This window comes from Chiloscyllium plagiosum, unplaced genomic scaffold (assembly GCF_037043375.1).
Source record: "Chiloscyllium plagiosum isolate Xiang-an unplaced genomic scaffold, Cpla_swu_hap1 HiC_scaffold_29, whole genome shotgun sequence".
NCBI classification, from domain to species: domain Eukaryota; kingdom Metazoa; phylum Chordata; class Chondrichthyes; order Orectolobiformes; family Hemiscylliidae; genus Chiloscyllium; species Chiloscyllium plagiosum.
In genome coordinates, this window is record NW_028270167.1 from 23,013,907 (window position 1) to 23,039,841 (window position 25,935).

The window sequence follows — 25,935 nt, forward strand, 5'->3', positions numbered from 1 at the left end:
CATGCAAACCTTTGCAGTATATTACAGTATATTTTGCAGTATTTATCTCCTCCTCTTGTACAGGGCAGGCGTTCTATGTAAGGGCATTTTTTTGATCACTTGAAGACAACTAGGCTGCCCTATATTAAACTTGTTGACATTTACGAATTTTCCTTCTTTGGGAAACATAGACTGCTTCATTTTGTGAATGCAGACTTGAATTTCAAACTCCTGAAAATAAGGTATGATTATTCCACCAGGTTTTAATGTACAAGATAAATCATTTTTGCCATGGCCTCATTTATAAACTGGGCAATTGCTAGACCTGTTTATATCATTCTCTATATCTTTTTGTCCCATTATGTCTTCTCTAATGCTGTTGACCACTTCCTCTTTGCATTAGCCACCATACTGTATTTCAGATGGGGGACTGGGGCAGGGTAGTGGTGTATTGGTAATGTCACAGGGTTAATAATCCAGAACATCAGGTTCATCTTCACATCATGGTAAATAGTGAAATCTGACTTCAATAAAGATCTAGAATTTAAAAATTACCCTAATGACAACCAAGTAAGCATTGTTATAAAAGCACATTTGGTTCATTAACATTGTTTAGGGAAGGAAATCTTCCAGTCTTACCTGACTCCAGACCATCAGTAGTGTGGTTGACTCATAACTGTCCTCTGGACAATTAGGGATGGACATCAAATGCTGGCCTAGTCAAATAATCAACATTTCTTTTGCCTAGAACCAGTTATTAGTAAGTCACAAATTGCACTGTGCCTTAACTGTTAGCCTTTAATTAATTGAGTCAAGTAGCAGTGGCCCAATTGATGTTTGAGACCCTCTTGAAGCCTTGTTTTCCTTGCTAATACATATAGTACACACATACAAGCATTAAGATAACGTGCATACCATCGCTGTTCAGAACAGTGAGAAGGTAATTTCAATTTGAAAATAAGATTGCTTTGATTATTAGTTTTTGAATATTTAGAGTTAAGTATCATTGTCTGGCTGAAGAATGTAATTGCATTTCTTGGTAGAGCAGAATATAAATACGTCTCATTAGCATTAACATTTGCTCTAAATTGGATAGATATGAGGTGGAGAGACAGAGTACTGCCTGTTACATTTACTATAATCTCATTATTTCCTTGCAGCAGGGAACTAAATAAAATTAAAGAGTAGTTTGGCTTTCATCCAAGCTAGAGACCTGGAGTATTGGCCCCCTCCAAAGTCTGTGCTTCCTTGATTAAATATCTCTATTTGTCCTCATCGGAAGCTCTACATTGTGACCTGATATTTCAGTTTTGCTGCAGTCCCAGGTTTCTGTGTTTTGCCTAATTTTCAGTAATGGATAAAAATATCAGAAAGGAAATCTGCAGTTTTCTGTATGTCATGAACTTCTGATCTGTTTGAGTAATGTTTTCTGCTTTGAATCAGACCAGTCACTTGAACTCACCTAAAATTAGATGTATGACAATGAAGTATCTCATTACTTACTGGGAGGAGAGCATTTTGAACTCTTTGTGATTTATCTTCAAAATATCATGTATTAATCCAGGTGTTAACATAATGGTTATGATTGTACAGTGAGGTTTACAGTCATTCAGTTAGTCAGACCTGAACCCTAGTTGCTTAATTAATTTATCATATGGTTTACTCCCTGCACATCAGTGAGCCCCCGACATCTAATCCTTGCTGCTGGCAACATCAATGAGGCAATAGGGGAAACTGTGTGAGAAACCATCAGACCCATCCATTTGCAATCTGTTCAATGTTGCTGGTTCATACACCTCCCTCTCCAGTTACTAGTTATTGTAAATCTTAGAAAAGAAATCATGATTAACGTTGTAATGAAAGACTTGTTGCCAAAGTTTTTCATCCTGTATTTTTATGACTGAAGTGAAAGGAGTGCGCTGCTTCTCTAGTCCCATTACTACATGGCTCACATCATAAAATGACATATTTTACCCAGTTCCAATATCTGCACTTATGTACTTTTTCTAAACTCAGGTTAGAATAAAACGACCCATTAACCAGAGCTCTTTCATAAACAATAACATTGTTGACTTATTGTGAAAATAAAACTTAGTCAGCAACAATGTAAGATAATTAACACTAAATTTTAAATACAAAAGCATAAATATCAAACCCTCCAAATAATCCTACACACACAAACACCATATCCAAGCAGATATTGCTGCAGATACACTTTTCAAAAGAAATTTGCTTTGCCAGTAATTGTTAGTTAATGAAGGCGAAAATAATACGGTGTGGAATGTCAGTTTGACACATCTGTAAGACCTTTGCCAATACAGAGATTCTGGAAATATGAAGACAAAATCCCTCAAGGCTTCTCATCAGAGCAGCTCAATCCATGTTCCAGATAACATGCTGGATACACAAGATGTTTTGAAGAGGGCTGAAGTGAGAAGTTTCTATCCTTCAACAGGTTGGGAATCAATTCAACTGCTCACAAAACACTTTTCATTTAGAAACTAACTGTCCGTCATAAAAGTCAGACAAGTGACCTCCAGCAAACAAGTCCAGTAATTAGCTGAAATAAAATAAAGTGTTTTTTTTTAAAGTTCCAGTGTCCAATGTGACCACTTAAAAAAATGAGGTATCTCCAGAACTTGAAATAAATCAATTTATCCACAGTCATTCAGAATTCAAGTCATCATAAAAAGTTATATATGAAGACTTCATTACACACTTATCAGGACAAATGCAAGAATGCCAAATATCAAATGATCATAACTATTCATACAATAGGAGGAAAGGATGCTCTTTCATTTGGAAGTCAACTTTGGAGATGCCGGTATTGGATTGGGGTGTACAAAGTTAAAAATCATACAACAGCAGGTTATAGTCCAACAGGTTTATATGGAAGCACTAGCTTTCGGAGCGCTGCTCCTTCATGAGGTATCACCCACTTGATGAAGGAGCAGTGCTCCAAAAGCTAGTGCTTCCAAATAAACCTGTTGGACTATAACCTGATGTTGTATGATTTTTAACTTTGATTACCTAACACATCGTCATGGAAGAAAGCAATAGGGAACTATCAACTCCCCAAGCTTGTGGGTAATTCAAGAGCCCCACATAGCTTGAGTGTATTTCTTTTGTTTACGGAGAACAGGTCACTGTGTGTGAACGTATGTCATTTCTAGCAAATGTAACTGAGCTACAAGCTGAACTGATTATCACAAATTGGTTGTAGCTATTAGTACATTTAGGATTGTACAGCCATTACTTCACAGTTGAGGACTCATGTCTAACAGACATGTTGATTTGTCTTTAGCAAATGCAGATTGGTTGAGTCTGGTATTTGCCTACCTATTACAAACAACCAAAGGAACATGCTGATTGATATGATTAGCCCATTTTTGGAAGGTACAGCCCAGCAAAAAAAGATCCGTGGTCAGTTTTGGCAAGGCTTCATATCCAAGTCCCCTCAGTGAGAGGGTACCAGCATTACAGCAATGAATCACCAGATATATATTATAGACAACCCAAGAAATTAACTGTAGATTTACCAGGATTTGAACACCTAGCCCCCTGGTTCATTTTACATGAGGAACACAAGCCCAATGTGATAACTTCATTGATGGAGATGCTGTTCCTGTGGGAAGCAATCTCCACCCAAAATGTTTATGGAAGTGTGTTTGGTAGACATTTTTTATTTAATACACAAAACTAAACAGAGTGGCAGATCAACATGCAATGCACATCACATTATTTCGGCAAAATGTCTTAATATAACTCGTGTTTTCTCTGGAAAGAACAAAAAATACTAATTCCTGTTCTCAGGCATTGGGCTGGATTTTACATGAATCTGCCAGGTTTGTTTTTAGCAGGTGAGCAGCTAAAATATGGTGTGCATTCATTTGCCACTTTCCCACCCATCACTGATTTCACTCCCACAATGCCAACAGTAGGTTGGTGTCAAAATCAGCAACCCACTCACTATATGTAAGTAATTAATTAAGGGACAATTGCACTCCCTAAAAGCTCAGCTGATTCCCAATATTACCCTACCCATGCCATAGTACAGTTGGCATGGGTAGCTCAGTTTCTTTTTTTGGTTTTTAGGTAGGTAGGGGGATATTATTTTTGAAGGGTACCCCATGTGCATCAGGACACACTCCAAAAGGGATTATAACCCCTGTCTACTTTCCAAGTTCCACTTTCCTACCCACCCCCTGAACTAGTAATATTCTGCCTTCCCAGTGCTTACCTTGGTTGAGGATGATTGGTTTCTTTCCTCATGTACTGTCTGCAGTGTAGGACAAGCTGTTGGAGCTGCCAGAACAACTGGTGCCAGTCAATTTGATTAGACTTCAGCTTCCAAGCGTGAGGCTTCCTCCCTTGAGAGGGTCAAAAGTCTCATTGTGTCTTCATTATCACCATTCCTTGGCTTCCAAATGAATTTTGGAGAGTTTCAGGAGATGCAACCAGTCTGTAACATGCAACCCAGTGAAGGTAATTCTCACCTCACTGACATTTTTAGGAAACTGGCAGGATTGGGGTCAATGATTGTTTTAATTTTCACTCAATTTAATTCTCCATTTAATTCACAGGAATGTACCTTTACCTAAGAAGTTGAAACAATGTTGAACCTGATCCGGTCAGTTCCACAACCTGTTAGGATTTATTTGTTCTAATACAGTTACCACTTACACAGTTTAATCAGACATCACTAAGCCGACAGATTCTGAAGCATAAGAGCTTCAAAAAAATAGCTATTATATTTGAATCACAGTGATATATTTGCAATTTCAATTTGTGACAGTAGTTTGATTGAATAATTTGACCTAATTTGCAAACCTTTGCTACAACTGAATCTACTCCCACACATTCATAACTCCTGAATATGCGCTTTTACCTCTTGTTTATCAGTTCTCGGTATGATTTACAAATGTAATTGGAGAGCTCTACAGGCAAATGGCTTTAAAATGGCAGTTGAAGAAAGATAAAAGAGCATCTCTGTGACATATCAGTGAGGTCTACCATTTTCCTGTAATTGTACCACAAAAACAAAAAAAAAACATAATTGGATGTAATTTCCTCTGTCCCCATCAAAGAACAGCCACAATGGAGACAATCTGATCATAACAAAGCAAGGCTCAGATTTGTCCTTCACTTACTCCTTTGACCCCAGCTTGTTCATTATTTGTTAGATCCGGCACGAGTTGTCAACATGCCTCCCATCATTTACCTGCCAGTTGGGATGCCTGGATATATCAAGTGCCCAGTGGATGCAGATCCACCAGCAACACAAGTCAAGTGGACCAAAGATGGACGACCACTACGGATTGAAAAGGTAAAATGTAGAATATAGAGTCATGAGATCCAGGTTGTACTGAGAACAAGACTGTGAGATCTAGTGACTGGATATCTCACATAAAATTTACTCAAGACCTGACCTGAGGAAATTTATGAGAGGATAGGATTTTCTCAACTTCTTTATAACAGACCTTTTGATTGCATTATTCTTTTCTTCTGTCTTCCAGTGAGGAAGTATTTGACTGCTCCATGGATACAACCCAATGTCAAATTCAAAATTAAAGGGAGAGAATTGTGGGTCATCCTAACCAGACAGTTGCAATGCCTAATCTCTGCTTATCCCAGTTTGCAAATAAATGGGTCTGCTGCAGTTGGTCAGGAGAAGTTATTAACAGTTTCCACAACAAAGGACAAAGAGTACCGAAAGAGCCAGGAATATAACTTCGGGCACAATAGATAGGGGGACAACTATGAGAAGGGGGGCACTCAACGCAGGGCTGGAGGTGTTGTAATTAAATGTGCTCAGCATATGAAACAAGGCCAATGACCTTGTAGTGCAGATTAAAGTTAGCAGGTACCATATTGTGGGCATCATAGAGATGCGAGAGGATCCAGGCTGGGAACTAAATATCCAAGGATATGTGTCCTATTGAAAGGACAGGCAGCTGGGCAGAGGGGTTGCTTTGTTAGTAAGAAACTAAATTAAATCGATGGCAAGAAGTGATGGATGGTCAGAAGGCATAGAATCTGTGTGGGTAGAGTTGAGGAACTACAATGAAAAACCAACTTTAATGACAGTTGTTTACAAGCCTCTTCGCAGTAGTTAGGATGTGGAGCAGAAAATTAATCAGGAGATAGAAAAGGCATGTAAGAAAGACAATATTAGAGTAATTATGAGGGACTTCAAAGTGCAGGTGAACTGGGAAAATGGACTTGGTAGTGGATCCTAAGAAAAGGAATTTGTGGAATGTCTATGACATTGTTTTGGATCAACTTGTGGTAGAGCCAACTGGGGAACAGGCAATTCTGGATGTAGTGATGTGCAATGAGACAGTCATAATTAGGAAGCTTAAGGTGAAGGTACCCCTGGTGGGCAGTAACCACAATATGATAGAATTCACCCTACAGCTTGAGAGGGAGATGCTGGAATCATATGTATTGGTGTTACAGTTCTGAAAAGATAACTACAAAGACATAAGGCAGAAGCTGCCAGAGCTGATTAGAAGGAAAGCATAGCAGGGAAGCTAGTTGAGCAGCAATGGCAGGGGCTTCTGAGGCTAATTTGGGACGCACAGCAGAGATTCATCCCAAGGCAGGAGAATCGTACAGGTAACCATGGCTGACAAGGGAAGTTAAGGACAGCATAAAAGCAAAAATAAAAGCATGCAATGCGGTGAAGATTGATGGGAAGCCAGAGGATTATGAAGCCTTTAAAAACCAGCAGAGGACAATTTTAAAATCCATAAGAAGAAATATGAGCGTAAGCTATCTAGTAATATAAAGAAGATTGCAAGAACTTTTTTAGACATATGTAAGGTAAGTGAGAGAGGCAAGAGTGGACATTGGAACACTGGAAGATGAGGCTGGAGATGTAGTAATGGGGAGCAAAGAGATGGCTGAGAACCTGAATAAGTCATCTGCATCAGTCTTCATGGTAAAAGACATCAGAAACATACCAGAAACTTCAAGAGAGTGAGAGGCAGATATGAGTGAAGTGACCTTCACTAAGGCGAAGGTGCTGGGAATCTGGAGGGTCTGATGATGGATATATCACCCAGATCAGATGGATAAGTTACCGAAAGTTTCTGAAGGAGATAGCTGAAGAGGTTGTGGAATCATTGGTAGTGATCTTTCAGGAATCACTGGAGTCAAGGAGTTTCCTAGAGGACTGGAAAATAACTAGTGTAACATTCTGTTTAAGAAGTGAGGGAGGCTGAAGACAGGAAGTTGTAGGGCTGTTTGGCTGACCTCAGTTTTAGTACGACATTAGAGTCCATTATTAAGGATGAAATTGCGGAGCACTTGCAAGTGCATGGTAAAATAGGGCTCAGTCAGTACGGCTTCCTCAAGGAAAGATCATGCCTGACAAATCTGTTAAAATTCTTGGAGAAGGTAACAAGCAAGTTAGACAAAGGAGAGCCAGTGGACATGATCTATTTGGATTTCCAGGAGGCTTTTCACAAGATGCCATACAGGAAGCTGCTAAATGAACTAAGAATGATGGTGTTAGAAGCAAAGTACTGTCATGATAGAGCATTGGCTCTCTGGCAGATGGCAGAGTGGGGATAAAAGAGTCTTTTTCAGGGCAGCAGCCACTGCCTTGTCAATTTCCACAGGGGTCAGCATTGTGACCACAACCATCCACAATATATATTAATGATCTGGATGAAGGAACTGAAGGCATCGTTGCTAAGTTTGCAGAGTATATAAAGGTAGATGGAGAGACAGGTAGTATTGAGAAAATGATGAAACTGCAGAAGGACTTGGACAGTTTAGGAGAGTGGGTGAAAAAGTGGCAGGTGGAATATAATGTGGGAAAGTGCGAGGTTATGCACTTTTGTAAAAAGAATAGAGGTATAGATTATTTTCTAAATGGGGAATCTGAAGCACAAAGGGACTTAGGATTCTTCGTTCAGGACTCTCTTAAGGTTAACATGCAGGTTCAGTTGGCAGTGATGAAGGCAAATGCAATGTTAGCATTCATTTCAAGAGCTCGAACACAAGAGCATGGATGTACTGCTGAAGCTATATAAGATTCTGGTCAAGCTGCGTTTGGAATATTATGAGCCATTTTGAGTCCCTTATCTTGGCCTTTGAGGATGTCCAAAGGAGCTTCACAAGAATGATCCCAGGGATGAAGGGCTTGACATATGAGAATCAGTTGAGGACTCTGGCTCTGTACTTGATGGATTTTAGAAGAATGAGCGAGTCAATCTCATTTAAATTTTACAGAGTATTAAGTGGCCTGAAGACAGTGTATATGGAAAAGATGTTTCAACTAGTAAGAGAGACTAGAACCCAAGGGCACAGCCACAGTGTGAAGGGGTGATCCTTTAGAACTCAGTTAAGTAACAGTTCTTCAGTCAGAAGATAGTGAATCTGTGTAAGTCATTGCCTCAAGGGCTGTGGAGGCCAAGTCATCCAGAGTATTGAAGGCAGAGATAGATTGGTTCTTGATTACAAGGGGATCAAAGGTTATGGGGAGAAGGCAGGAGAATGGAGTTAAGAAACATATCAGTTACGATCGAATAGCGGAGCAAACCTGAAAGGCCGAATAGCCTAATTCTGCTCCTTTATCTTGTGGTCTTATAGTCTTTGTGCTCCTGGGCTAGTAAGAGGAATAACTAACCCAGAATAGCAGCTTCAGCTACAAAGTCTGGGGGCAGGAATTTCTGGTTGTGGCTTGGACTTATGTCAGCTGTGATGCCCTCCAGGTGTGACTAGCTTGTAGACACCCTCTGCCCAAAATTTACACTGAAGAGTATTGACTTCAGCCATGCACTAGAAGTTCAAGGTTTGGGAGAAGATTTGTAGCTCGGGTGCTCGTTGTTGTGGTTCTGTTCGCCAAGCTGGGAATTTGTGTTGCAGACGTTTCGGCCCCTGTCTAGGTGGCATCCTCAGTGCTTGGGAGCCTCCTGTGAAGCGTTTCTGTGATGTTTCCTCCGGCATTTATAGTGATTTGTATCTGCCGCATCCGGTTGTCAGTTCCAGCAGACCGCTGCAGTGGCCGGTATATTGGGTCCAGGTCAATGAGCTTATTGATTGAATCTGTGGATGAGTGCCATGCCTCCAGGAATTCCCTGGCTGTTCTCTGTTTGGCTTGTCCTATAATAGTAGTGTTGTCCCAGTCGAACTCATGTTGCTTGTCATCTGAGTGTGTGGCTACTAAGGATAGCTGGTCATGTCATTTCGTGGCTAGTTGGTGTTCATGGATGCGGATGCAAAAGAAGTTGCATCAAGACACTGTTCAAAAGGAAAGCCGCTTTACATGTCGGCTTTCCTGACCATCCCATTGACTGCTTCCCTGGTCAACCCTGTCTTGAACCTTGACGTGCCAGTTCCCTCTCCCGAGTCTGTCACTTCCTGTTTGTTGCCTATCTCCCTACCTCCTGCTGTGAATGAGCACTCAGGAGAGGGGCAATGAGTGAAAGAGAACAAGGTGAACAGTATAAGATGGGAGGAGGAGGGAAACAGCCAGTGGCAGGGTCAGGAGAGGGAATAACAAACACTTGTTGTGGCAAGCTGGAGGGTTGGGAGTCAGGATGTAGGGAATAGAACTAGCAAGAGGTAAAAACAGTAAGTAGGAAGTCAGAATTACAGCTTAGAAATGTAAGCCACCCTCATTATTTGTTTTACCATGGCAAAGTGATTCATGTTTAGCACATTTAAGCTTTAGACTTCTGCACAGAGTAGCTTCCTCTCCAAGATTTTCTACTATAAGGCATCTGATATGCCAGTCCAACTGAGAAAGTGACGGCTCTTGTGCCAAGTATTACTGGCTGGTACTCCAGTACATGAATGCAAAGTTAAAAGCTTAGCTTTTCTGCTGGCAGATTCTCAGCTCTCAGCTGAAGGTTTAAATTTTATGTTTAACTAACAAATGCATCATTACAGCATTGCTCAAAACTATTGAAAAACCATTTTGTAAATAGTTAAATTTATTACAAAGGTATGAGGCAAATGAAGAGCAAGCACATCAGGTAGTATTGATAGTTATCTACTCTACTCAGGTCAGCTGTATACTTCATGTTTACTCACCCAATTCAGTCATGTATAATTTATAAACCATAAAATATTCATTGACTCTTCAGAGCTTTTATAATCTACTCAGAATTTAAACTAATCAGTTCATTTCATAAGTCTCACTTTATTGAGTACAGGTGAACACCAGTGGAATGATCTAGCAGTTTATCTTTGTCATGTACATTATATTAGTTTTAGCTGGTTGTGAAAGGAAATCAGAATTGGCCTTTTGCCAGTAATTAAAGCTATCAAAGGCCTTATTTTTCTCTTTTTTTTATTACACTGAAACTAAGTAAAGTAGTCAGCACAAATAAAGATTTAGAATTGTGTGTAAGGAGACTTTTCCACTGAGTGCATTTGTGATTAGTGCCCTGGCAACGGTCCAATTGGTTTTCAGGCAATCATACTGCATCAGTGGTCATGTTGCAAAGTGCATTGACTGGAAAAAATGGTTGCAGGCTTCAATCCAGCATAAAAAAAGGGCAGTGTTTATTTTTATTTTGATTTTGATTGTTGTTTTTTTTTCTATGTTTAAGCCTCATTCTAGGGTGGCACAGTGGCTCAGTGGTTAGCAGTATTGCCTCATTGTACAAGGGACCAAGGTTTGATCCCACCCTCAGGCGACTGTCTGTGTGGAGTTTGCACATTCTCCCCGTGTCTGTGTGGGTTTCTTCTGGGTGCTCCAGTTTCCTCTCACAGTCCTACACATTTAGTGTAGGATAGATAGGCTTCAGATTGATTCCACAGGTCATCGCAACATCGAGGGCCAAAGAGCCTGTACTGTCCTGTAATATTCTATGTTCTATGTTTTAAATTCCCCATAGTATCCAGGGATGTGCAGGCTAGGTGGATTAGCCATGGGAAATGCAGGGTTACAGATAGGGAGGGTGGGTCTGATAGGCCAAATAGCCCGCTTGCATGCTGTACGGATTCATGCCCATAATGCTGGCAAAATGAAAGCTTTACTTTCTATTGCTGGATCTCAAGGAAGGAATATCAATCTGAATTGTATTTTTGTAATCTTGAAGCAAACAGATTGCTGGTTTTCAATGTTTACTGAAATACCTTTTGCCTTCATAATGGTTCACTAGAAATTTGAGCGCAGCTCCATCTTGTTTTCTTGGTCCCCTGTCATGGGACCAAAGAAGCACATTCAAGCTTGAGTTTTTGATGCACTCAACCCACCAAATAATCAGCAGGCTTACTCAAGCCTAACTAATACCATAAATCTTTATTCATTCAAACTGGCTTTGGACTGGGGGATTGTTGAGTTACAGTGGAAGTAAGAAAATGTTTTTTTATAAAGCACCTCAGACCATCTCCGAATGTTCAATGGCAAATACTTACTTTTAAAGTATCGTCACTGGTGTTTTCCAGGCAAGTGTGCATCCCGTTGTCCACAGCAAGGTCCATCAAACAACATTGAGATGAATGGATACTTCGTCTGCTTATCTCATATTGAATGATGGATAACCCTTGACCAGGAGATCTCAAGAACTCCCTGCTCTTCAAAAGTGTCATGTGATCTTCCATGTCCACCCAATCAAAGAGAAGGTGCTTCCATTTAATGTGTCAGCCCAGATTATGTGCTCAGGTCCTGCAGTGAAGTTTGAACCATAAGCTTATGACCCAAAAGTGAAAGTGCTGCCAACCAAACCAAACTGATACTTGTCAGGATTGACACCTACAGTGAGCAGAGCCTAATATGGAAATCCTATCTTTAAACTGAAAGAACTGTGTTATTGCCACATTAGGATGTTTATCTGCCACTAAGTCTGTGTGGCACATTACTAAGAGACTTAATAAAATACTGCTTTACAAGGATGTTCTGATTGTGTCCAAATTGATTGGATGTCATCATTTACAGTAACTTTTTCTGGCAGTTTCAAGGTTGGAATTTGCTAAGTGATGGGACCATTACACTGGAAGAAGCTACAGAAGAAGCTCTTGGCACTTACGCCTGTGTGCCTTACAATACTCTAGGTACTATGGGACAGTCTACCCCTGCTCGACTGGTGCTTAAGGTAAGCTGAAATTGATTAATCCATCCTTGTGTGTACCTTCATGAAATAAGGGACATCCTGTCAACCACTTATAGTGTCCATTAATTCAATTCAATTATTTTAAAATGGTATATTATTCAGAAGCCAGGCTGTTGAAATCAGTTACCAGCCGCAGTTGTTAAAGATTAAAGGACTCTCTATCAACATCTTAATGCTCATTGTTTGAAATACTTTGTTTTCCTTCCTATTTCTCAGTGGTCTGTTTGCAAATCATAAAAATCTAAATGAAAAGTTCTGCATTGGAAACTCACCACATTTGGTATTTCTTCTTCAAGTTTAGCTGAGCATGAACTTCTGCAAACAGCATAGTGGCATCCATTTGTGCCTCGGTCGTGCTGTGTGGCTCAGTGATGTCTTTGGTGCTTTATCTATATATATACAACACAACAAGCTGTATTATATGCCTCAAAACACAGAGAGTAGGACTGTCCCAATCAAGTAAACGGCATCATTTTGTACAACAATCATCACAATGCAAAGACAGCCATTGATTAGCAGTGAAAACTGCTACTAGATTTTGCTGTCATTAATATGAATTTGGTCATTGTTCTCAGCTACCCTTCAAAATTGAATGCAGTTCCAATATGATATATGCAAGGGTGGCACGGTGGCTCAGTGGCTAGCACTGCTGCCTCACAGTGCCAGGGACTCAAGTTCAATTCCTGCCTTAGTCGACTGTCTGTTTGGAGTTGCACATTCTCCCTGTGTTTGCATGGGTTTCCTACCAAATTCCAAAAGATATGTAGGTCAGGTGAATTAGCCATGCTAAATTGCCCATAGTGCCAGGTGCATTTGTCAGGGGGAAATTAATCTGGGTGGGTTACTCTTTAGAGGGTCGGTGTGGACTTGTTGGGCCGAAGGGCTTGCTCCCACACTGTAGGGAATCTAATCTAATGTCAGAGATATCTGTAACCATCACTGTTGGCATTGATGAAATGATAAAATTCCTTGTTTTTCTCATTACAACCCAATGCTGGTCAAAATATATCAATTGATTCCTTTGCGTCACACCTTGAACTGGTTTACTAAAATATAAGCAATTGTTTTAGAGTTAAAATGTTTTAATATTAAAAGAAAGCAAAATAGAAAATTTGCATTTATATAGCATTTTTTGCAACCACCAAACTTCTGAAGAAACACGCACAGATCATGTATGGTGAGCATATGCCACTCCTCTCAGTCTGGAACATATCCTAGAGGAGTACAATGGTGCGTTTAAAGGGTTAGGATATCTTGCAGGAGAATATGATCTCAAAGTAGATGAGAATGCAAGACCAATTCAGCATCTGCCAAGGAAAGTTCAATTTGCTCTCAAGACCAACCCGAAAGACAAGGTGGTAGAGCTGCTGAAAAAGAGGATATCAAGAAAGTGACAACGCCTACAGGATGGATTACCAACATGATAATCAACAGGAAATGACTATCTTGTTTCTGACGATGGCTACTCTGACTACTGGGAGATAGATCAGTTAATTTCAATGATTACCAGTGAGATTGTCAAATGTTTAAAAGCACACATTAACTGTTATGTCATTCTTGATATGGTCATGAGTGACAATGACCTTCTGTTCATGAGTAAATCAAACACATTCCACACAGATGAATACAAGGCAATTCTTGATTGCACAAACACGTCTGTTGACGGAATTGAATGTAATCCACTATAAAGACTAATATCACACCGCGTCCAAAACACTGTTCCAATATTTAGTAAAGCTAGAACTAGTAGCAGGTGTAATGAAAAAAAAATCAAGGTATGACAACAGAAAACCAGATTTCATTTCAGCAAGCCCATTGCTAGATTTGAGCATTGGAGTACAAAGAACTCAAAGTACAATTCTTCAATGCCCTCAATAAAGCTAGCCCAAGTAGCAACCTAGCACATGCATAGATCAGTTGTTGCATGAATTGTATGTGGTGGAAGTGAACAATCACATATACTGTTGCAACCACAGATCCATTCACCCATTTGGGGAAGCTGTTCCTCAACTGCAGGTAGCTGAACAGGAAAAGATAAATGCATCACCTACACAGAACACTCATCAACCACACTATCCAGAGGTCTCATTAACAGAAATGGAACTGTATGTACCACAGAACAAGAAATGATTTAAGAATGATGCTCCCTGGTGCAACAACATGATCCAGATGAACAGCCAACGACAACATGTACTGTTAAGAGACCAACATTTTAAGGACTATGTGTGCAATTCATGTGTAGATAGTGGTAGGATTATCAAACTGTTAATGAAAGAGAACAGTTGTTTGTGTGTTTGGTAACTGGAATAACTGAAAATGTGCACAATAATGCATGAAAATTCACTTCTTGTATAAAAAGGGGATTGGGTGGATTGAAATACAATCGTACAAATTTCTATTCTATGCTATCTGACTTCTACCAAGACACACACATGCAAACTGCAGGTAAACTAAGTTCACTTCAATAAAGCCTTTGTATTGAACACACACAGCTGCATTGTATCTATAAAAAAACAGGACAAAGGATGAGGTTAAGCGAGACTTGTTGAAGCTTAGAAAAATTAATTACTGTACTTTCCATATACTTGTACTGACATTTATCATATTAGTATATGTGTGCTCAAAAATGTCAGAAGAATGCCACAAGAAAAGATGTAAGCTTTTAAAAGCATAATATGTTTTTAAACAAACTGAATACTATATTTGATGTGGAATGGCTTATTCATTGCCATCCTAGCACTCAGCTTTGATGTTTGCCTGTAGCAGGTAGACTGGGTGGGGGATGGTCTAATATAATAGAATGCTGGGTTTTAACCACCAAGCAGTTCGAATCAATTAGTGTTACAAGTTCCTTCAGGCTTTTTCCTTCAAAGCCTTGCTTGCAGCCTTTCATTCAGCAGTGGCTGGAACCCTTCGTGAAAAACATTATTTTGTAATTGTTAATGAGTTTGAAAACGCCTTAACCAATCGCCATAACATAACAAGACCTATAAGACCATAATATGTATCGCAGGTCACAAGAGGGACCAGTGAGCAGACTGAATAAACTGAGATGCTTTGTGATTTTAAAAAGCATTTTTCTGGAAAATAAAAGAATCACTTGCTCAATTTATAAACTGATTGATGTTTACTCAAATTATAAATATCTTTTCTACACAGTTCACGTCGAAGGCTATCAATAATTAATTTTTATAAAGCACTAACTTCCTTCTGTCATATTCTGTTTTCCAGTGTTATCTGATCTGTTGCTATGACCTGTAGTTCTAATATTATCAATTTACAATGCTAGTTATTGTTACTGGGCTCATGAGATTCCCTTTGTAAGGCTGTATCTTGAAGATAAACACAAAATGCAAGGTTGGTGTAAAAGCTATTTACAGAAAGGGAATGACATGACCTTAGACCACATTGCAGTCTGCTGCTAACTCAGTTGTAATTAAACCTTCTTGCAACATTCCTTCCCAGATTCAAATATCCTTAAAAGCTATTTCATCAGTTTCACCATTGGTCACCCTTCACGATTCTTTGGCTTGAATTTACGCTCAAGGTCAAATTGTGAAGTCGTTTAGGGATGTTCTGAGTTTGAAGGAATAATGTAAATGTAACTTTGTTGTAATTCTCAGATGGATAGATGATATTTAACTGAATATCACAATAAATGGGGGCTGAAGGGAAAGCTCATGATTGATGAGGTCACTACTAAAGCGGATCATGTGAGAGGAAATGGTTTGTCAAATCCATTATGGTTGATATTTGAATCTGGAGACCAAACATTTGCAAGGCTTTTTGACCATAGCATATTAAAGAAGGAAGTACTGTACTTTACTTATAATAATTTCCCATGCTGTTCTAATTACAGTTCAAGATCTAATGTGATAGTGAGGTTTGAGGGCTGCATTTTCCATTTTAAGGTTGTTTATCTTATCTTCGTATTTCATTATAAGTTTTCATGTCAATAAATGTAATATAAAATACCTGTATAAATGTACAATTAAACCTCGGAGTAGAGGCAGAATTCTTCAGAAAGAGTTTAAGGCAAGTCTGGGCTGAAAATTGAAGAATTTACAATAATTTGTAAGCCAATTTATACATTTGCTCTTACTTGCTAAGATCAGCAATGAAGCTTAAAACAATACTCTGGGAAAATAACTTTTATAATAGTAATGAAAAAGAACTTGGAAAAATATAATTTCTGTTTCCCAGGATCCTCCTTACTTTACGGTGCTACCAGGCTGGGAGTATCGGCAGGAAGTAGGCCGAGAACTGGTCATTCCATGTGCTGCTGCAGGTGATCCATTCCCAATAATCTCCTGGAGGAAGGTATCTGAATCTATTTTAGTTTATGCTATCTAACTTTAATGAAGCTGCCAGAGTGATATTGGCTTAGCAAACTTGTAAAAGGGATCGGAAGGGGAGTCGGCCATTCAGTCATTTGAGCTTGTTTCACCATTCAATGAGATCACAGCTAATCTGTGGCCCATCTCCATACACCTTCCCTGAATACCTTTGCTTGACAAAAATCTATCGATGTCAGGTTTAAAATTAACAAGAGATCCTGCATCCACTGCATCAACATGTGTGGGAAGCATGTGGGAACAGAGTACTGAGTTGGATGATCAGCCATGATCATAATGACTGATGGAGCAGGCTTGAGGGGCCAAATAGCCCAGACATGCTCCTATTTCCTATGTTTCCATGCTTGTGATTCTTTCAGGAGGAAGTGAGGTCTGCAGATGCTGGAGATCAGAGCTGAAAATGTGTTGCTGGAACAGCACAGCAGGTCAGGCAGCATCCAGGGAACAGGAGAATCGACGTTTCGGGCATAAGCCCTTCTTCAGGAATCAGGAGTGATTCTTTCACTCTATTGTAGTTACTGAAGAGATGAGAAAAGCTGTAGGTCATGTAACTGAATAAGCAAATTTTGTTTTAATTGCATCAGATTCTGAATTGATAAACGTTGTTTGTCCATATCTCATCATCACCTTCTCAAGAACGGTTAAGGAAGGGCAATAAATGCTGTCCAAAGCATCAATATCTAATTGAAAGAAAAAGTATCAATGTATTTGAACTTTTAAAAAATAACGTTAAAAATCACACAACACCAGTTTATAGTCCTGAAATGATATACTGTGGTACAGACAGTCTTACACAGGGCAGCTCACACCTTAATTACATTATCTGGGCTGACATGACACCAATTGTTAAAGTTCACTTGAGAGTGTAACTTTTAAAAAAGTTCTGCGATTTACTATGAAAGAACTGAAACCAACACGTTCATTCTAAAAGATGAGAGACTTAACAAACAATCCAGGTCTTTTTAAATATATAATTTCAGTTACATCACACTGTAAACGTTTGCTATAAGTTCTGTGTCTTACGATCTTATACTCCATAACCACCACAAGGCACAGTGCTCCGAAAGCTAGTGCTTCCAAATAAACCTGTTGGACTATAACCTGGTGTTGTGTGATTTTTAACTTTGTACATCCCTGTCCAAACCCGGCATCTCCAAATCATTTTTAAAAATGGAATGGAAAGTAATCGCTCATAACTTGACCAAGCAGACATTATTTTAAAGGTAGCATTGGAACCTCAATCTCATGAATTTGCATCCTGTTCATGAATTTAAAATAGATGCCTCAAACTACTGTGAATTTGGTGTAGAAATTGCAGAGAAAGAAGATGTGTTGCATGAAAGTGTTTGCGAAAGCATGGACTTTATTTGCAGAGCAAAGGTGAAGAGAATTCGGGGAGGAAGAAGAATGCAAGCAAGATGTGTTCACTGGCAAAATCTCTTTGGTAATGTCTACACATTACACAGGATATTTCTTCTGGTGTTTCACCCAAAACCTATTGAACTTTTCTTTTGTCATTGCTTTTAGATTTAAATGCTGCCGGATTTTTGAGCTTTTAAAACCACCTGCTCCAAAATAGCCTGACCTGTTGAGGAAGTTCTTCCAAGTGTTATCTGTTCAGAGAATATTTTCTAGCAGCAGTTGGTTTCATGTATTTGTGTATCTTAGAAGTGGATCTCTGTTTGAAACTCCGAATGTGTGACTGTTCTGAAGTTGAGTACACAGCCCAAATCCCAATGGAAACAGCAATTTCATATGAGATAGCACAGGGAGGAAGACCAGTCCCCACCTCTCCAAATTTAAATCCTTCATCTGTGCAGTGGTAAAGTCAATCTGCAGCCATTGTGGAGCTCACCAGCTCACCAAAAACCCTTAATGATGATGTTAAAATTTAGAACACAAGTGATATTCAGAAGATATATTTCTAATAAAAGTAGTTTGATAACTACATAGCTTTATTAGATAATCGAATGTATATGATTCTGGTTTTTAAAAGATCTATCGTAATTGGAATGTTACAATAAGTTCCAAAGCTCCTGGGTAGAATTAGAAAGTCAATGCAATTTCCCCTAATGACTGTCCTGTGAAAATCATTGCAAATGATAGGGGTATACATGTCAAACAAGAATTTGATCAAGCTAGACTTTATGGCTTGCCATAATTGAAAATCCCATGAAGTAAAAGAAAGATTTGCATTTACATAGCACTTCTCAAGACAGGCAGATATCCTAAAGTATTGTACAAACAAAAGAGTGTAGTTGGTATTGTGATGTAGGAAATGCAGTAGCCTAAGTCCCACAAATAGTGATGGAATAAATGATGAGATCGTCTGTTTCAGGTGGTAGTTGGAGACATTTATTGGTTGTTCATCAAATGGTATCCTGGGCTCTATTATGTTTATCAGCAAGGAAGGTTTAATATTTCATCTGAATGACAGCATTTCTGATTGTTCAGTACTCTCATTGCTGCATATATGCGCAAGCTTGGATTATACATGAAAACTCGCCATTTCAAAAAGGTAGATGAGGATAGACAGCAACTCTGGAACCACAGAACAATACAAGGCAGCACTTTCAGCAAAGAAATGAAAAAAAATCACTATGTAATATACTTTTCGCACATAAACCAGCCATTCAGGCAGTCCAGTCCAAGTTTATGTTCAACGTGAGCCTCCTCCTACCCCTCTTCTCCTAACATCACCAAAGTATTCACACAGTTTTTGATTCCTTTGAACCTCATGCTTCCCTAAGTTCCATGGTTAAGGGGATTGTCAAATGAGGAGAGATTGAATAGACTAGGTTAGTATTCTTGAGTTTAGAAGAAAAGTAGGTCATCTTCTTGAAATATATGAGTGTCCTTAAGAGGTTGTGAGAATGTTTTATTTGGCTGCAGAATCCAGAATGTGGGGTGCCCTAGTCTCAGAAAATGGCTTGCCCACTTTGGACTGAGTGAAGAAGAAATTTCTTCCCTGAAAGGTTTGTGAATCGTTGGATTCAGAGAGTTATGGATGCTCAGCTTTGACTATATTCATGATATAGATAGATAGACATTTGGATAGTGAGTGAATTAAGAGACCTGGATAGTGCAGGGAAGGTGGAGTTGAGATAGATCAGGCATGATTTATTTAAATGGTGGAGCAGGCTAGAAGATCTGTGTGAATCACTCCAATTCATATTTCTTATTTTCCTGTGTTTGCCTTGAAACTATCCTTATAATTTACCTGAATGCCACAGAATACAGGAAGTATGTTTCACAAATTCAGTTTGGGGGCTGGATTTTTCATGTTTACATGATGGAAATTTTCCACTAATGCATTGCATTGATAGATAAGATATTAACTATTGCGTTCAATGATCCTAATATTCCTGACAAACATTTATGAAAATTAAGCTTAATAAGCAGGAAAATTGTATATTCAATACCATGGAAAAGAGAGTATAAATGTTCACCTAGGGGAGGGATCATTTTTCCAATTCATTAAAACCATTTCTCAATCAAATAAAACAGGCTTCAGGGAGTACAGGCAGATTAAAATTTCTTGTACTACGAATTGAAATGTTCTCTGGTTGTTTATACAATTACACGAATGTGTCTTGACTGTAAATTACCTAAAAAGAATGTGTGATATTGTTTTCTACATTCCCAGGAGGACAGAACATAATTGCACGCCACAAGGTAGTTTGTTTTTATGTCCTGATTTTTCCCTCTTCCCTTGGGTGATTTCCCAATCTGGTTTCGGATTCCAAGTGAGCTCAAAGCAGCTGCAAATCACTGTCTATTTAATGAAAATAAAACCTACCTGAATGGTTGTTTTATGTGGTACAGGGGAGTGCCACATTCTGAAATGGAAACTGCTTCGTAATCCGTTCTAACATTTTGACAGCACAGTCAACATATCTACCTGAGCACATCTGCCTATTCATCTGCTTCAGGGAGCAAAAAGACATTCAGGATTCGATGTTTGTGAGAGCTAAGATGCTTACCGGTTCTGCTTGGGATGCACATTTGATTCTCACTGGTGTTGGTGGGTTCAGGTCTCTTTTGGCACTTCCTACTTCTTCAACTGAGTTATCAGTGCACATAACTAGGATGAAATCACAGCTATCTATTATTTGTCCTGCACCCTCTTTATACTGGCCAATTTGTTGTGGGGCGCCATCAACTCTTACAAACTTATCCAAAACTTTCTCCCTTCACTCTTCATGTTTTGGATCCAATCATGCTTACAGCTCTTACTGTATTATGGGATCCACCGAAAGTCTCATGCACTGTCACATGTATTTTCACAACCTCTCTCTTCTCCAGCACTGGTTCACCCTATCTCAAAGCTACACTAGTCCACAGATTCATTTTGTCAATTGTCCTGGATAGCACTTTAGCTAAAACATTTCCTTCTTCCTTCCAGCAGTCAAGTATTCCCTTAACCTTTATTTCTCCTCTAACCCACCTCTTATCATTTGCAGCATTTTTGACTTTATCTCTCTAACCCAAATGATTGATCATCAGAAAAAGCCTTAGTTTAATCCCTTTGCACTCCTACCTTAACAAGTTATGAGCATGGCACAATGCTGAGCTTTTCTTCTGTCACCTTCACCTCTATGCCTGCTTTTCTCAACAGTAAACATTTGCTTACAGAGCAGACTTTTTTTCTATTTTCAAAGACTTTGATAAACCTGGATTGCTCCCTCTGACATTTTACCTTTCTTAAATATTGCCATTAGGAACTGCCATTGTTGTCTACATTCGTCTATTCCACTTCCTCACTCTAACTAAAGTTAGCAGCTACATGGCACATTTTTTATTACATTCAGGTCATCTCCTTTACCTCTTATTTTTTGGACATCAGCTGCTCACAATGGTTCTGTCATTGTTACTTAAAATCTTTTTTTCTCCTACTACCATCCGTGTTTGTTGTCTATGTCACCAATTTTGTAATTTAATTTCTCCTGCTTTATACGCTGTCTCAGACCTCTAACTTGTCCCATGACAATGAAAAGCTATTAACCCGAAACATTAACATTGTTTCTGTCTCCACAGATGCTGTCAGAGACACTGAGTATTTCAAGAACCTTCCATTCTTATTTCAGGCCAGTTTTCCTCTCTTTCCCCTCAGGCAGACAGAGAAGATGTCATGACATACTTTGAAGAAGAATCTCACCTAGTTTCATGACCAACATTTATCCCTCAATCAAAAAGATGATCTGGTTAATTGTCTCATTACTGTTTGTGGAATCTCAGAGTGCATAAATTGGCAGCTGTTCTTGACAACAGCACTGACTGTTCTTCAATATTTAATTTACTGGGGAAGCACTTCTGGATTTTGTTTTCTTTCTAATATGTATTATATAATATTTCTAACATGAACCATGAGGAAATTTTACTGGAACTGGAATTTACCAGCTTGACCTGATACATGTATTTGGTTTGTTAATCCTTTAAAGGTCGGAAAGCCCAGTAAAAGCAAGCACAACATCCTTCCAAGCGGCAGCTTGCAATTCAAAGCACTCAGCAAAGAAGACCATGGACAATGGGAATGTGTCGCCACTAATGTTGTCACAAACATCACTGCCAGCACACATCTGACTGTAATCGGTGAGTACAGCAGGTTATAAACTGACTGCAGTCTGCATGATCATTTCACATATGTCATGAAGAGTAGAGTTATTGTACTTGATTTCCTATGTTTCAGATTTCTCACTATATGAATAACTGTGTATATAATTAGTCATTGCAAAAACACTAATTAAATACTGGTTCCAGAGCCAATTTATAGTAGACCCTGTTAGTAAACTGGATTGTACTCTAATTTATTGCTACTAACATTTTTGATGTGTACCTTTCCTGAAACTGCTTATTACACCTGGAAACCAAGCTGCTTCAGTAATGTAAAGTTCGCTGTTTTATTTCACAACTTTGGAGACCTCTGACACAAAGTGCAGCTGCTATTTTGATTTTTCTTCAAGCATTTCATTGTTGAAGGATCTTTTCCTTCGACCTGCATGTTGCGTCTTTCCATTGCCTCTCAGCTGTCTCAGTTTTCGAATGCTTACAATTTAACAACAATTTACATTTATATAGTATCTTTAACATAATAAACAGTGCCAAGGCACGTCATAGGAGTTCATTCAGGCATCGACTCAAGGCTGGAAATGTTAGGATAAGTGACCGGCAGCTTGGTCGAAGAAATAAGTTTTGAAGAGAACCTTTAATGATGAGAATATGAGGAGAAGAGGATTAAAAAGGGAATTCCAGTGCCTTCCTCAGCAAAGCAATGTTAATAATTTTTTTTAATATTGCACAATGACTACCTTTGCCATCTCGGAGTGAAAAATGTGTCAATTTGGTGCAATTCTGAACAATTTTGTGCCATTGATCCACCTGCCTAACTGATCTCTCCAACTTAATGCATTTAGAAAGAAAGATTCTGAATCCTTTCCCAGCCCACACCCAGGCAGCCCCTCCAACTTATCCCCTCCCACTGCAGTATTGACATGGTTCGTAATCAATCAGACTATGTTTGCCTCCATTACTATATCACAAGTGAATTCCACGTAACTGTGACTTTTCCCTTGTGAAAATCAATCATAAATTTTCCTTTTACTGGTCTGATGTCTATTAGTATTAAAAAATGTGCACCCAGAACTAACTTTGACAAAGCTTAACAACTGCTGTTCAATAAATTGAATAACTAGATATAAAGGGTTAGATTTTTTTAAATTCCTGCACATTTTAAGGAAATAATGGAAAAGTAACCCCGAATGTGATGAATAGTATTGAGCACAAAAATCTAGGTACCCTGGAATAATAGGTATATGGATAACCTGGGCCATGGATTTGTTTGAGAATGACATTCAGCCCAATTACAACATTAGAAAGATATCCCACTACAAATACTTGTGTTCAAATTTAAAACAATCTTATTAAAAAAAATTACTGATTTGAGCAAGAATATTTTTGATAATCATACTCAACAATGGTGTCTCACTGTAATTTCTTTAAACATCAAGAAAATGCTGTGATTTAGAATTTTACATGATAAGTGTTAAATGCATAAACGGTGTTCAATTTGTAAACTAATTTTAATCAAATTTTTATTGTGTTTCAATTATTGTAACATATAAATTTGAAACCATTTATAAATCAGTGGATTGATTTTAAATGCCTTGTTGAGCAAAATTATTGAACTTATTATGACTTTATTTAGTATCTTTGCAAAATTGTTTTCAGGTATCTGATAAATCTATATTCAAAGTTAAAGGTGTCTGCCAACTCTTTTGGATTATTTTCCTATATTTTTAATGCATATGTAACTGTGACTATTTTTCAAATATTTTGTATTAATTAATTCTCTATGTCTCTTCACATTTAATGTGGGTAGATACGTTACTCGTGATGAATCCTTGACCTACAGACAGACACAGCATTCTCCCAAACAGAAAAGTTAAATAAAGATAGGCATTTTAGGGATGAGTTAAAGAGACATTCTAAAGTTTAAATAAGAGCATAAGATCATAAGACATAGAAGCAGAAATTAGGCCATTCAGCCCATCAAGTCTGCTCTGCTGTTTGGTTTTTCAACACCATTTTCCTGCTCTCTCGCCATTTGATCCCCTTGACAATCAAGAACTTATCTATCTCTGGTTTAAATATGCTTAATGACCTGACCTCCACAGCCTTCTGTGGCAATGAATTCCACAGATTCACCAATGTCTGGCTGAAGATGTTTCTCCTTATCTCTGTTCGAAAAGGTCTTCCCTTTATCCTTAGTCAGTACAAGGAAAGTAGTACAAAATCAGTAATTAGAAAATTAGTTCTCAATTTAAATGGTCTGATTAGGCAAGCATTTGTCTGATTGTCAAATATCAAAATATTACTGTGCTTAAACCCATCTTTGAAAATATAAGCACTGCAATCCATAGTCTTTACAGGACCCAGAGGATAAATTGAGATCTGATCAATATTTTGTTAAGTCACATACCATAAAATAAATGGTTTTTGCCATTTACAAGATTAAATGGTATGCTGGTGATTTTTGCTGGTGATATCAAGGAGTGTTGTTACAGGTGCATTTGTTCTTCCTATGAGATGGAATGTACTGTACCCAAATTTGCAGATGACAATAAAATAGCATACAGTTTACAGAGAGATATTCATAGGTTAAGTAAGTGGACAAAATGTGGCAAATGAAGGATAGTGCGAAATGTGAACTTGTTCATTTTGGAAGGGAGTATTGTTTAACTGGGAAAAAAAAACTGCAAAAACTGCAACACATAGATAGTTGTGCAAAAAATGCAGAAATCTAGCATTTAACCAGGAAGGCTAATGGAATGTTGACTCTTATTTTAAGGGGCTTGGAATATAAGAGTCATGAAGCCAAACTGTAACTGCATAAGGTGCTGGTGAGACCATATCTGTTGTACTGTGAGCAGTTTTTGTCCCGTTATTAAAGGAAAGATAGCATTCCATCAGTACTAGGATAGTCCCTAGTATGGAGTGACTGTCTTCTGAGCAAAAGCTAAACAGGTTGGGACTCACTGAAGCTTAGAAGAGTGAAGGTCGATTTCATTGAAACATATAGGATTCTTAAGGGGTTTGACAGGGTAACTGTTGAGAGAATGTTTCCCCTTATGGGAGAGTCTAAGACTAGAAAGCATAATCTCAAAATTGAGGAGCACCAATTTATGACTGAAATGAGAGGAATTTCTTCTCTCAGAGGGTCGTGTGTCTTCGGAATTGCTTGCCACAGAGAGCTGAGGGGCAGAGACCTTGTGTATATGTAAGGCTGAGATGGATAGATTCTTGATCAGCCAGGGAAGCAAGAGTTACGCAGAAAGGGCAGGAAAGTGGATGTGAGGAAAGTCAGATCAGCCATGATCCTATTAAATAGCAGAGTAGGCTCGAGGGGCCGGATTAGCTAAGTCCAAATTGCGTTGAGTCTTTTTGGAGGGGCTTTTGCTATGTGGCCTAGCCGGTTCTCTCATAGTATGTTACTAGACTTGTCTCGTTAATCACCAGCCCTGTCCCTGTGGGGTCCATCCATCATAACTGATTCTAGCCACATCTTACCATGTACTATACACGGAACAACTCTTCACTCTATGGATATCTGCCAAAAGATATCCATTTTCCCTTGCGCCTTGCCCTCTTCAAACGTATGCTGTGCTCCTCAATTAGTTCCAGCATTCTGAAGCTGGTCATTGACGGATAGAATCAGATCATGCCAGAGAAATGGATGGTGGCACCACACTTTTCTAACAGGAACCTGGGGTGGTACAAACAAGAGTCTTCTTCTTCCCGGAGGAGTGGCAGAAGAGGCCATGCCGTTAGACCCTGACAGTTTGGTCTGAGGTAACACCTCGGTCACTGCTGTCCGAGCATGCTGAGGAATGGTCAACAATGTCGAAAGAAGGTCAGCTACCTTCTCTACTGTGCCAGGATAAATGCCACACACTTTTCTTAGCTTCCTCACACTCATTATGTCTCTGTTATGGCTTACTTTTCCCATCCAGACTCCTGCTGTGCCACTT

General features: G+C 38.9%; 1 protein-coding gene across 2 annotated transcripts in view; it reads left to right on the top strand.

Annotated features, from left to right (window-relative positions):
- Positions 1-25,935, top strand: part of igsf9bb (immunoglobulin superfamily, member 9Bb) — a 651,679-nt gene that overhangs the window by 541,409 nt on the left and 84,335 nt on the right. For both annotated transcript variants that reach the window (XM_043676763.2, XM_043676764.2), the window contains exons 8-11: positions 5,163-5,305; positions 11,895-12,035; positions 16,257-16,373; positions 21,850-22,000. In XM_043676763.2, coding sequence (XP_043532698.1) covers positions 5,163-5,305; positions 11,895-12,035; positions 16,257-16,373; positions 21,850-22,000 — 552 coding nt within the window. The remainder of the gene's footprint in view (positions 1-5,162; positions 5,306-11,894; positions 12,036-16,256; positions 16,374-21,849; positions 22,001-25,935) is intronic.